The sequence below is a fragment of the Myripristis murdjan genome, chromosome 20 (assembly GCF_902150065.1).
Source record: "Myripristis murdjan chromosome 20, fMyrMur1.1, whole genome shotgun sequence".
Classification (NCBI taxonomy): domain Eukaryota; kingdom Metazoa; phylum Chordata; class Actinopteri; order Holocentriformes; family Holocentridae; genus Myripristis; species Myripristis murdjan.
In genome coordinates, this window is record NC_043999.1 from 6,108,451 (window position 1) to 6,123,209 (window position 14,759).

At 41.3% G+C, this 14,759-nt stretch overlaps 2 protein-coding genes across 2 annotated transcripts; both read left to right on the top strand.

Moving 5' to 3' along the window:
• Window positions 1-7,627: 7,627 nt before the first annotated feature.
• Window positions 7,628-12,280, top strand: LOC115379211 (uncharacterized protein YBL113C-like; the record flags this gene model as incomplete). The annotated part of the gene is made up of 11 exons (XM_030079932.1): window positions 7,628-7,644; window positions 7,922-8,049; window positions 8,602-8,713; window positions 8,813-8,871; window positions 9,193-9,260; window positions 9,355-9,389; window positions 9,755-9,797; window positions 9,967-10,001; window positions 10,742-10,869; window positions 10,995-11,112; window positions 11,305-12,280. Coding segments are annotated over exons 1-11 (1,719 nt in total), but the record flags the coding sequence as incomplete, so codon positions are not given.
• Window positions 12,281-12,392: 112 nt separating this feature from the next.
• On the top strand, window positions 12,393-14,744 carry LOC115379212 (uncharacterized threonine-rich GPI-anchored glycoprotein PJ4664.02-like). Its single transcript, XM_030079933.1, has 2 exons — window positions 12,393-13,967; window positions 14,728-14,744. The coding sequence occupies exons 1-2, from the start codon at window positions 12,866-12,868 to the stop codon at window positions 14,742-14,744; spliced, it is 1,119 nt and encodes a 372-aa protein (XP_029935793.1). The 5' UTR covers window positions 12,393-12,865.
• Window positions 14,745-14,759: the final 15 nt, after the last annotated feature.

Genomic DNA, 14,759 nt, shown 5'->3' on the forward strand with positions numbered 1-14,759 from the left:
GTAACTGAGATAGATGAGTGGATATTTTATCTATATGTACCCTATAATTTGACCCTTCAAAAGGTCACAGCACATTCTTCAGGCGGCAAATCCTGTAGATCAACATTTTTAATTGTGTCATGGGAGCACGCTGGCACTCCCTCTATCACAATACAGTCTCAAAACTCCACTGGCTCCGGTGCGGATATGTACGTGGGAGCGTGCGTGCAGTTTAAAAATAGGATCAGGCACTGTTCCACACAAAAGGAACAGTGTGCTTCAACATACAGCGAAAGAGGACAATATGATCCCATAAATCGCAACCGAGCAAATTTCTCTGTTATATCTCATGTGCCGTTTGAAGATAGGCTTGTGTGTGTAGGAGTGAATTAGCTGTTTGATTTGATCTACAATAACTTACCAGGGAATTAGTGAAACCTTGGGACGTTTTGCTCAAAGGACATATCTAACTGTTGAAGAAGCCTTGCAGAATTATTGGTATCACAAAACTGAAATAGGATAACTGTGTTATTACTAAAACAAAAAGAGTCACTATCAATGATTTCAGTTACTCGTTTTCATCAGACCTTTGCTTATTAAACAGAGTAGTTGTAATATACTTTTTATTTAGTTAGTTATCTATCTATTTATTTGTTTGAGCAATCCCTGTCTGCAAACTCTGAAAAGTTTCCAAAAGACAGACAGAAACTGATGGAAATAGAAAGATAAAGTTTGGCATGAAACCTCTCGTATCAATATAATCATCTCAGGCAGCCTGTGTATGAAGAAAGCCAAGGCGAAACATCTCCACGAGAAGAAAATATTGTTTGAGCTTTTGTGCGTGAAACTGGCCTCCTGCTCTCGAGTCCAAAGCGCACGGTTTCATGTAAGCAGTTTTGGAGAGACGGGACTTTTTGAAATGATAAACCAACGCCTTTGTTGTGCATCCTGTCTCGATGCTCAGAGACACAGCCAGCTTCTTTCTGATATTTCATGCTGCAGTGACTCTGTGGTCCCTCTAAGGGATTCAGTTTTGTCTAAGGACAATAATAGTGTATTTGCAGAGTCGATTCTGCAATCAAAGTGTAAATTACCTATACATTTTCCAAATAGCCATAATTTGTTCTGAATTTCGACGCTTTTTTAGTATCTCATTTTGGAAGGTATCTCTTCATATTTTGGCTGACATCAATAGTCAGGGTAAAAAATGCATGCAAAGGAAAAAAAAAACTACAAAAAGAGTAACAGAAGGACTTTGCTGATATGATATTTTGAATAGGAACTGCAGTCTTAATATCAGGTGACAGCAGGGTGCATAATGTATTTACATTTTGAATATGTTCACTTATACGAGTGTGTGAAATTTCACAGAAGACACATTCACATGCATGCAAAACACCATGTGCACACAGAGCAGAAACACACACGCTCACCAGCACCCACCTGTAATTTATGAATGCATGAATGCAGTGTTACCTAATCTTTTGTGACCATCCCTGCCCTGGAGTCAGTCAGTCAGCGTGGACAAAGCCTTGGATAATATTAGATAATCCTCTCACTTTACCAGGAGAGGGAAAAAGGTACAATGACAGAAACTGTATGGGAAAATAGTGAGACACTGCAACCATATGTGCAGCCAGACCCAGAAGTCTTCCAGTCTGTGAGTTTTAGTCACCTTTAGACAGGAGTGTTTTGTTGCCACTTGAAAAACCAAGTGCAGCAATGAAAATGACGGCCAGAATAGACAGAGACGTGGAGAATTAACGGGTGAGTGGATTATACAAGACAGGTGCTGCGCAGAGACCGGGCCAAATGACTCCTAAATCTGTTATTGTTCTCGTTAAACAGCATGAATAGAAATTTAAACATCCACTAATCCACTCAAAGTGGCCGGAAAATAGGGATAGAGTAGCAGCAGGCACAAAAAAAAAAAGTAAAAAAGGAACAAAGGCTACAATAAAAGCCACAAAGCGAGTGAAAGAGATTTTAAATGTGTCACCTTGTGCTTCCAGGAGGATGTGTGACCGCTGCTTTGAGGGACAGTGGAGATGGACACGTTATCCCGTCCCAGTCGTCTGGCTGTGGTTTCTGGTGGCTGCTGCACCCACAGGTGTGAATCACAGCGGGAAAAAGAAAGGAAAAAAAAATGTTTGGTGACTGATGATTATCCCGCAGATGCAGAGATATTTGCTGCAGACGGCTTTCAAGTGATATACTGTGGTGGGTATAGTGGAGGTTTTTGATCAGCTCTCAGGTGAGGTAGCCAGTTCTGATCTAATTCCCCACAACACAGGCTCTTAAAGTGATTTACATGCAGGATATAATTCTTGGGGTCTTGGGATTAAAAAAAAAAAAAAAAAAAAAATACAAATCACAAGCCCTCCCCTGGTGCGGTCTGAATAGGAGTGAGGTTAGGGGACAGGACTCGAGCCATTTCAAATACATTTTAAAAACACACCCCAGTTTCCCAGCTGCTTTTAACTGGGAGCTCATTCATCTGATCTTTTTTTTTTTTTTTTTTTTTTTTTTTTTTTTATTCCAGGTAATGTCAGTTTGTTCGCCATCACTGTCACTGTGATAAGCTGTAAACACATCAGATTAAGCATACTATCAAACTCATTTAGTATAATAATTTAGCAAACACTTGTAGTAGTGGTGGCTATAGCTGCATGTTAACACTGATTCACAAAAACAAGTGGGATTATCTCACTGAATTGGCAAATGACACTGAATATAAGACAAAATAACTAGGCAAGAGGGAGATTTTGGTCAGTGTAGACTTCATATTATTAGCTGCCTCCTATCTTACTCTGTCTTTTTTCAGTGGGCTTCAGTCTAAGGTTGACATAAACATAGCACTGACACAGTCCTTGTCTGGTTTAACTCAAGCATTGAGTTAAACTAAAAACCAAATATAGGTAGTAATAAGCTGCGATACCAACAAACTACGGGGTTGTTTTCTTGCAAGAGGACAGTCTCAACTCCAGACTTCTGTCTCCTCTTCCTCTTCGTCTCCTCAGCGCTTGGCTACTTCCTCGGGGACAGTAAGGCAGTGTTAAACGGCTGCATGGACCACTGGACACTGCAGGACCGGGCAGCCATGCCTCTGCTCTTTCAGATGACCGTGTGTGTCCACGTTCGTGTGGTGGTGCCCGGCGCCTGGGTGGCCTTCTCTTACAGCTCCGTCCACGCACCCAGGCCTGAGCTGGGGCTGGAGGGCGATGAGGGGGCGCTGTACGGGTGGCTGCTGGGGGTCCGGCACCGCTTTCCACTCCAGTTATCCCCGGCTCACTGGCACAGGGTGTGTCTGAGGAGGGACGTCCTGGGCGACTCCTTCAGCCTGGAGGTAATACATTGTGTAATCAGGCTCAGGCTTACAGCCTTGTGGTGTTTGGAAATCCTTTTTTATGGTTTGTTTTTATAGCCTACTTACCTTCTTTATCCCTCTGGGTTTTTGGAATCGAGGACAATACAGTCGGTACCAGATGCGGTGAGAACCAGAAAGTTTAGACAAATGTGCATGTGAATTTAGGAGATTTCAACTCATAACATCTTGCAATCTGAACGAGCCTGATGTAGTAGGCTAAACTCCAACCTTGGTAATCCAAGGAAATAAAATATACTCATCAGTAATGATTTCTGTGGCTTCTTCTAATAGCCTGTGAAGCATTTGGTAAATTTTTAGTGTTTTAAAAAAGTACCATGAAGGTGAATGAAGCTTATTTATCACTGTTTGACCTAGGTCTTTGTTACAAAGGTCTTTGATACAAAACACACTGACAGAACTTTATTTTTGTACAATGTAAATAAATAATAAATGGCATACAGTAATACTGACTCTCTCTTTTCAAGGCAAATCAAAGCCTTAATAAACAAAATTACAGAAAAAGGTGAAAGGGAGCTTAAAAATGTATAACAGAACAAAACTTCAAGGAATGTTTGCTGTTAAAAAAAAATGGTTTAAGGCCAGTTTTAAAAGATTTTTGAGATCCAATTCTAAGGACCAGATTTGATGAGATTTTACTTTTGGACTGGGTTCAGACAACATAAAATTACAACACAGAATTGTTTCAGATTAATTAGGAATGTAAGCAAATTCAAAAAGTTTTATTTATGTCCTGGAATGACTGGATAAGCGCTGGGGTTCAACTGTAAAAAGCTTACTGTAAGTCACTTTTGTACATTGTAAGGTATCATTACATTACAATTAACTGTTGCGAAACACATTACTTTTACTTTTTAGGCAATAAGGTTACACAATCCACTATTCAGAGCAACTTAATATGACTGAGCAGGTTTGGTTTCAGTGTCTTGTGGAACATACAGTGATTTTCAACATGGGGCCCAGGGACTCCCAGGGCTCCTTGCAGCACTTCAAGGTGGTCCTCAGCAAAATTAAGGATAGTTTAATGTCACTATTGTATAACAATGCTTGATTATTTTAATGTCATGTTGTAATCTCTTCACTTTGAATCAATTTGTCAATGTTCAAGACTGAGGGTGAAGTGAAGTGAGACCCACTGCAATTTTACAGAATGCACCTTTAATAACCTTTTCATATCAGGGCTCTGAGGGTAAAATCACTTCACACCGATACACCATCTGTTACAGGGATCAAACCTGTGAGCTTGTAAAACCTGTGAAGCCACCAATACGTGCTGTATCATTTTCCAGGTTGACGGGGAGACGGTGGCTGAAAGGACAGTCATCGCTCAGGCCATCCCCCCCTCTGGCTCCCTGCGGCTGGGCTGTCGACCCAGGGACCAGCCACCGGGGGCCGAGCTCGGAGTCGTGGAGCTTTACATGTTCCGCTTGTGGGCGGACCTGGACGACCACGCCTTCTGCGAGGATGGCTCCGTGATTGGCTGGGACTCTTGGCTCTGGGGCGTGACCAGCGCCAAGGCCAGGCAGAGAGACCCCAGCCTCCTGTGTGGTGAGACAAACATGCCTAAACTCACCGTGGCATCAACGGCACCTTGATCTCATATCTCTTGTAGATATTTTACATTTGTCTGAACTTTGATTTCAACCTTGGATGTTATGCATGAATGACATTTCCAATTGAACTGCAATGATAACAGAATGCATGGTCATCTTTCATGTGAATGAAAGTCGAATTCATACTTTCATGTGAGTAAACAACTTCCATGCAAGGTCAAACGCTGCATGACGGTGGTGCAAACAACAGTAGGCAACATGGAGTCCCCCAGCATGCATCTTTCTTCTACTCATTCAAAAATGTATATCGTTAAACTTAGTGCTATAAGCATGACACTTGTATCTTGTAGACTGTAGATTGCTCATAAGCCCATTTGTTGTGGATCTTTTCATGTGGAAAGAGAATTATGGTGCCTTCATTTGCAATGATTCTGTGGCTAGTTTACTTTAGAGCACGTTGCATGTTGAAGTGTTGCATGTTTTATGCTTCTTGTAGACCAGAGACGGGTGAAACGTGACCAACCTGTAACTCATAATGGTGTGTTACTGTTTCTATTATTCACTTCATGCATGCCCATATGTGTGAGAGTGTGTCTGCACCACACTATTTTAAGTGAGGAAGTGGCATTCTTAATGACCGAATTCGTTATTGCAGCAAATCCACTTGGAGTTGGCCGCAGTTTGTCAACTCCATTCCGTGGTAAGCAACTTGCATTGACTCTACATTTTAAAACCAGAGCAACAACAGCAACTGAGACAACATCCACAGTTGTTCACACCTACAATGTTGGCTCCTGATTATTGCTTGACTTCCTATTTTCTACCTTCTCCTTTCCCAGGTTTACCACCGGCTACTATTACCTTCAGTCCTGCCACAACGCTGTCTCTCATAGACAAGATCGCCCAATCAGAAGCCACAAGTGAGTGATGCTGATTTTAATGAGGACACGGCATGTAGCGACCACTGGCAACTTATTATTTACACTGCAAACTGAGACTGCATGACTGCCGAGTTTTTAAAAAAATTTAAAAATTATTTAACAGCCTGTTCAAAAGGGTGAACCCTCAGGCACTAACTACAGATTATGATGATTTTATCATTAACCAGCAATCATAAAGCAACTTAACCCTCCTATTATGTTCAGGGTCAATTTGACCCAGCCCAATGTTTAACGTCTCTAAATAAATGATTAACATCATTTTTATTGCTTCATATTTAATGAGTGTTCCTAATGTAATGGGCACTACCGGGTAAAGATGAAATTGACATGATGATATGTTTTCAATGTCCTGTACACACTTTGTAACGCATTGGTTATAAATAACAAAAATCATTACTTAGAAATAATATAAAGCCATTAAAAGACCAAAAAATAATATTTATTTCCAATTTTAGATCAATCAGTGAGATTTTATGGTGATTTGAATATTTTTCCATTATCGCATAATAGCATTATACTGGATGTATAAGTGGGGGTGGGGGAGAGTTATGTTTTATTTAATTAAAGGGCTATGTAGGTAATCAACAAAGAAACATAAAGTACTTGACACATAAACTTTGATAACAATTTTAGTTATAATAATTTCGTGGAAATTTAAACTGCAGGGGTCAAATTGACCCCAAACATAAAAGATGTTCAAAAATGTGAACATAACAGGAGGGTTAAGATGCAACGTGCAAGGTCAACTCCACCCTCTAATGCCAGACCAGCCTATCAGATCTCACCCAATATCCAGATTTCTCCAATCCCAACACTGCCTGCCAACCAAACCACACCAGTGGGATTATTTGCAGCAGATTAGCCCACACACGCCCACACAAATATGTTTGAGACATATTTGCATGGGCGTTTTTAACAGTCTCTCTGTAATAACAAACCTGATGTCTGCATTGTAATCATTCTTTCTCTATTCTTGTAGGATCCTCGCCGGCGAACTGTGATATCACCCCGCTCTGTTCCAATGAAAGTAAGCAATACTCAGTTCTGGCCATTCACACTGTTTGATTTACACGTACTTGTTCCCATACAGTTTCCTTACGGTGCAATTTTCCCCTCAGATGCTTACTACTGGATGTTTATAAGTGTGAACACCACAGGGGCAAATAGGACTGAGCAGGATGTGCATCGCTGGGTGAGAGCAAAAACACAGATTTCTACACATTTTTTTGTTGTTGTGCATCTCCATGTCATATTAGTTAATGACATACTCACATATCACCTACAAGACTCACAAGCACTTTATTGGTACCCTGTGGTACAGCTCAACTTAACTTTGACCGGGACTATCAGTGGTGGAAATGATCATATATCACTCTTTGTGCTAGAGATGTTAATTGAAACCTGAGCTGGTTACTGATGAAAAACGCATTACATTGTCATTAAGACCTTTGACAATCTCTCTCTTGCAACCTTGGCTCTCTGTGGCCTGACTCAGTTTAATGAGGTATGCTTCTTTAGAAGGGATGGGAGAATATGTTCATCTCACAATGTGATTTAATACACATGGCTCAGTACAGCCACGTTAGGATGTAATAAATATAAGCTCAGTGATGACAAAGTGTGACTGTGCAATATCTATCTATCTATCTATCTATCTATCTATCTATCTATCTATCTATCTCAGGTTTCAAATGTATCTGTTTGTGACGTGGAGGCAGTTAAATTTCCACATTCCTCGCGTAATGCAGACCAGATGGATTTATGTCAAAATGAGACACGGGTTCAGGTCAGTCATTTCAGGAACATGCAGCATCACTTCACTTGTTTCAGTCGAACTGATGTCCACCTGAAATGCTGCAAAATGCCTAGCTTAAAGATGGGTAATCTCTTTGTTAAACAATAACCACACTCCCCTCCTCGCTCTGTCTGCAGAATGTAGAGGTGTCCTGTGAAGTAAACGAGGATGCGAGGTAGTGTCATACCAGCACTTACTTTCTCTAATTGTTTGTTTTTCCTAACTTTACTTCCTCTCCGCAGTATGCATACTTTCTTTATGTTTGCAGGCATGCAAAGTGCAGTGTGCTGCTGCAGCTCAGCCACGCTGTCTCGGTGTGTGAGCTCCAGCTTGCACTGCAGAGAGCTCAAGATAAGTGGCTGCAACCGAAACTTATAGGAAAGGTGGAGAGAGTTGGTGAGTGGTTGGCAGGTTTATTGTCCCTCATGTGATGAATTCGGAGGGAGCGACTATGTGTGCATCTATTTTTCTGTTTGTATCTTGGTCACACAGTAGCATAACTCTCTAATTGATGCTTGGATTTCCCCCAAATTTGGCATTGAAGGCTGGTCATGGGCAAAGGAAGAAGTGGCTACAAACACCATGCAGATGTACCCTCAAACAGTCCACATATCACACACACACACACACACACACACACACACACACACACACACACACACACACACACACACACACACACACACACACACACACACACAAATACAGTAATGTAATGCTTCACATAACATGCAAAACAAACTGATAGCAACAGTTCTGTTGAAAAAGCCAGCATTACCTATGCATTAACTTGCTAGTATGACTTTTTGAGTGATATTAATCTGCTAAAAAAACATGACTTGTAGAAATGAATACAACCAAAGATATCGTTTTTTTTTTTACAAATTACCTCTTCATGTGCTGGTATACACTCACATGAGCACTTGTATTTCATACTGATTTTGCCAGGTCGAGAGCTGTGTAAGGATGCGGAGCCCTCAAGTGGCAGACTCATGCGTTGCACCTCCTCATCATCACTGGATGATATCTGTCAGTCAGGCACACACTCCAGCCTCACATGGTGAGCAACATTTTTTTGTCAATACAGTATACACTGTGTATGCCTGTGTGTTCAGTGCAGTTGTGTGTGTTCTGTAACTAATTCATGTCTGTTCACCAGCTCCGTCATAGAGCCAGGATCCAGCCCAGCTCTTCAACCAGAGGGACAGTCCTGCAGCAGTGAGTACTGAGCACACCCAGACACCCAGATATCCATCAGGATTCAGTTGTGTCTGTGCTGCTGTAACCATGTCTGTCTGTGCCTCAGGACCAGGGCCTCGCTTCTGCGACTGCACTGCTTTCTGTAATGATACACGTAAGAAAACATGCAGCAAAACCTGCAGCTTATTGCTTGTTTGTCTGTGTGTTTGTGCTGAATCTTAATCGTTTGTGTGCATTTCCCACACAGCTGGTAAATGAACACACTGAGCAGTGAGTGTGTGCTTCAGCTCTAACATCCCATCCTCCCCTTTCTCATAGTTTCTTTTCTTTTGTGTTCAGGTCAGCTTTTTGCCCTAACCATCAATATCAGCAGCCCGACAGTTGATGTTAACTTCATAAAAAGCATGGTATGTACAGCACATGAGGTATGAATACATGTATTTGTGTCTTTATGCTTTACATAATTCGTATTAATGGCTTTCTATTCTATCCTATTCACAGTTGTCCAAAGTCCCTGATTGTAATAACATGTCAGAGTAAGTCTATTATCTATTATTTCACAACACAACACATACACCGAAATTATATGGTTTGCTAGTTTGTGTGGCTGCTTCTTGAGAATTTCTTTCTTTTCTTTTCTTTTCTTTTCTTTCCTTTTCTTTCCTTTTCTTTTTTTCTATTAATTTGTCTTTATTTACATATTCCTGTGTTATTGTTAAAAACACTGTACACTAAATTTTAAATACACTGTTGTAGTGGACCGGCCAACAGTGCCTTCTGATTGTTTGAAACATTTGACATTTTTATGAGACGTTATTGAATAGTTTGACACAAAATGAAAGTGTTTGGAGTGGTTAATGTAATAATTCACCGTTACTGACAATTAATTCTTTATTTCCAGGTCATTGTGCAGAAACTATTCTGAGGTTGCAGAGCACTTCAAGGTAAAACAAATTGGTACCAACCCAGTACTTTGTTAAAGGCTAACTCATGCTAACCTAGTATTGTTGCGTTCTGTTAGGGCATTTTATTTGCACAGATATGAAACAATGCAGAAGGGTGCTCAAGCGAGAGCTGCCAATCATCTGTCATAGTTTATTTTTCTCTCTCCAGGTTGAGCAGCTTGAATGTCAGAGGACTGAACAGAGGTAGACACTTCTTTTCTGCCGGTTGTTTAAAGGACAGTTCTCGCATGATTTCAATTTGCTGTTTTTATTTTAATACATGAAATTAAAGATATATTTAACTACTTTCACCATACCTCTAAGACTCATTCACACCCAGTCAGTTCAAGACAGCATACAGAATAACTCCACAGACTTCTAATTCAGTCAATAAAGGTAATTCATTACTATGAATGAGAAGCCGCCAGTTGTGGTCCCCAAATACAAGGCTTCACACGTTTTTTCATTTTGAAAAAGGTCCCATTCTGTGTTTGATAGAAATGTGCATATTTGGGAATCCAGTCTCTGCCAGTAAACAAGAAGAGGCAAGATACTTGTTTTGAGTCACAACATTTCCAATTTCTGGGTTTTCCTGACCGAAATAAATCTTAAAACCAACAGCTTACATTCTCTGCATGTACCTTACGAATGGTAAAAGCAGCTATTTCTTATTTGTCTTGCATTTCTGGGCCCAGTTTGTTGTTTGGTGCCTTATTTTGTGGCATAGTCCTATAGATAACTGGCCAAAGGCATTCTGGAAAACAGGACAGTAGGCAAGGCAGGTTGAGCAAGAGCTGGTACACCAAAAAAGGAAATCACTAAATTCCTGTAATCTACCACTGAGTATCCCAGACTGACAACATGTAACACAGGAAGAGTATCCAAAGGTGGGCCTTCCCTATAATCCTTTTCACTGTTACCTTTATTCTGCCTCTGGTCTGCAGGCTGTACAGTTGCATGGTGATACTGGAGACGTCCGGGCCTGTGGATGTTTGCCTCCTCACTAACTTTCTCCAACGACTCATCGACAGCAGTGGCAGCATCACATACGACGAGCCGCTCACTCGCATGGGTTAGTCTGTGTGTCTTAGTTCAGAACTAATATCAGGACCCAGTTCAGGACCATATCGTGTGATATCAGTGACATACAGACACATTACCTCCATGTATCATTGACTGTGCTCTGTCTGTTCTCAGTGGTGTGCGGTCCTCCAGGCTTACAGTCCACTGCTCTGTTGCCGTCCAACCTGACCTGGGTCGCCAGTGAACTGCTCCCCTCCGAGATCTGCAACCCTGACCACACATTACTGAAGTGGTGAGATAACAGTAGTACTTTTGTAAGGCAAGAATTGGAAAATTTAGTGTTTTTCATATGCTTGGATGCTTTGGTAACAGTCTACTTTAACCCATTTTATAAACAGAGAGTAGATGCTTTTTAAAACACTATAGCACAATTAAATGTTAAAGTTATCCTAGTTTTTTCACTATTTCTCCATTCTTTTCCTAGCGATGGCAATGAGATATTTGCTGTGCTGCTTGTTGACCGCTGTCTGGACCCTCCTCTGCCTCTCCCAACCAATCACAGCACACAGCAGAACTCCACTCTGTCCAACAGCAACCTCACTTCAGCCACTGTGACTACACCTCCATCTCCGCCACACAGCACAACTCAACAAAATACCACAGCAGCTGAAAATAATGCAGTAACTCAATTGAAAAATGAAACAGAAGGAACAGTTGCTCTGCCAAACATGACTCCACACACAACGCATAACAGTACACAAAAGACAACAGTGCAACCTGTCCTCGAAGGAAGCACACAAAACATATCGACCACAGGAACTCCACTGAATTTCAGCACAATAGAAATGCTCCAAAATACAGCTCGCTATAACAATATCACATTTAATGTAACATCACCAAGCTCAAGGAGTACTGTAAATACAACATTGCTTGCTTATCAAGGTTTCTTGCCGAATGCGACTTCACACAGTGTTACCAAGGAAGTGAACGCAGGCGGATTTTTGTTTAACACAACAAACACAGCACAACCCAGAATGACTGCCATGCAAATCAATACAACACAACTGAATCGGACAGATACTTACACGACTGGAAACCAAGCCTCAATTTCAACACATCCCAACACAACAGCACTGTCGGCTCATGCAGCACAGCCAGATGCGATGCTACATAACACAACAACAGCTGCAGACAGTGTAGCAGTTTATAATACAACCACCACAAGTAACACAACAATGCAAACAAAAACCCCTGGACGTGATAATACAACCAGCACAGGTAATACAACAACACAAACAACAACACCTGGACGTGATAATACAACCACCACAAGTAACACAACAACGCAAACAACAGCCTCTGGACGTGATAATACAACCACCACAAGTAACACAACAACGCAAACAACAACACCCGGACGTGATAATACAACCAGAACAGGTAATACAACAACGCAAACAACAACACCCGGACGTGATAATACAACCAGCACAGGTAATACAACAATGCAAACAACAACACCCGGACGTGATAATACAACCAGCACAGGTAATACAACAACACAAACAACAACATCTGGACGTGATAATACAACCACCACAAGTAATACAGCAACGCAAACAACAACACCTGGACATGATAATACAACCAGCACAGGTAATACAACAACGCAAACAACAACACCCGGACGTGATAATACAACCAGCACAGGTAATACAACAACGCAAACAACAACACCCGGACGTGATAATACAACCAGCACAGGTAATACAACAACACAAACAACAACATCTGGACGTGATAATACAACCACCACAAGTAATACAGCAACGCAAACAACAACACCCGGACGTGATAATACAACCAGCACAGGTAATACAACAACGCAAACAACAACACCCGGACGTGATAATACAACCAGCACAAGTAATACAACAACGCAAACAACAACACCTGGACATGATAATACAACCAGCACAGGTAATACAACAACACAAACAACAACACCTGGACGTGATAATACAACCACCACAAGTAATACAACAATGCAAACAACAACACCTGGACGTGATAATACAACCAGCACAAGTAACACAACAACGCAAACAACAACCCCTGGACATGATAATACAACCACCACAAGTAACACAACAACACAAACAACAACACCTGTACGTGATAATACAACCACCACAAGTAATACAACAATGCAAACAACAACACCTGGACGTGATAATACAACATTATACGTCCAAACAACACGGTCAATATCAAATAGCACAACAGACTTCATGAACAGTACAACCCTTCGCCCGACTGTGACTGTCTCTGACAATACAACAGTGCACAACACAAGTGCCTCGGGTAATGTAACACTGTCAACAACTACCCATAATGAAACGACTGCCCAGGGTAACACAACGGGATTTGCGACCAGCGACTCAACAATCCTCAACACTACAACTTCCCTCCTTCCTGCTGACAACCAAACACTGCAGAACACCACAGCTGCCTTGAATCATTCAACACCAAAAACAACCACATTGGCTCCAAACTACGCAACAGCAGACAACAGAACCACTATCGCCAATAACCAAACTATCCTGAATGTTACTCGGCCAGGTAACGCAACCCTTGACGCAACCACGTTGTCTCCAAATTACACAACAACAGACAATATGCCATTTATCACCAATAACCAAACTCTAGTGAATGTTACTCTATCAGGTAACACAACCCTGCATACGACCACATTGTCGCCAAATTACACAAAAATAGACGATGCAACCACTATTGCCGATAACCACACTCTCTTGAATGTTACCCAGCCAGGTAACGCAACACTTTACACAACCACATTATCTCCAAATTTCACAACAGCAGACAATAGAACCACTATCAATGATAATCGTACTCTCTTGAACTTTACTCAGCCAGGTAATGCAACGCTGGACACAACCACATTGTCTCCAAATTACACAACAGCAGGAAATACAACATTTATTTCCAGTAACCAAACTCTCGTGAACTTTACTCAGCCAGGTAATGCAACACTGGATGCAACCACATTGTCTCCAAATTACACAACAGCAGGAAATACAACTTTTATCGCCAGTAACCAAACTCTCGTGAACTTTACTCAGTCAGGTAATACAACACTGGACACAACTACATTGTCTCCAAATTACACAACAATAGACAACAGAACCACTACCACAAATAACCAAACTCACCTGAACATTACTGCACTAGGCAATGCAACACTGGATGCAACCACCTTATCTCCAAATTACACAACAGCAGACAACGGAACCACTATAGCCAATAACCAAACTCTGCTGAACGTTACCCAGCCAGGTAACACCACACTGGACACAACCACATTGTCTCCAAATTATACAACAACATACAACAGAACCACTATAGCCAATAACCAAACTCTGTTGAATGTTACCTTGCAAGGTAACACCACACTGGACACAACCACGTTGTATCCAAATTACACAACAGCAGACAATACAACCGCTAACACCAATAACCAAACTCTCGTGAACATTACTGCACCAGGCAACACAACGCTGAATGCAACCACATTGTCTCCAAATTACACAACAATCAACAATACAACGTATATCACCAATAATCGAACGCTCTTGAACGTTACTCTGCCAGACAACACAACACTGCGTATGACCACATTGTCTCCAAATTACACAACAGCAGACAACAGAACCACTATTGCCAATAACCAAACAAACTTCAATGTTACTTCAGGCGCAACCACGTTATATCCAAATAACACAACGGCAGACAATATAACATTTTTCACAATAAACCAAACTGACTTGAACATTACTTTACCAGGTAACACAACACTGTACACAACCACATTATCTCCTGACAACAGAACATCAGACAACATAACCACTGCAGCCGGCA

Excerpts from the sequence above, each read along its gene's own strand:
- LOC115379212 (XM_030079933.1), top strand. The coding sequence starts at position 12,866 with ATGCAAACAACAACACCTGGACGTGATAATACAACCAGCACAAGTAAC.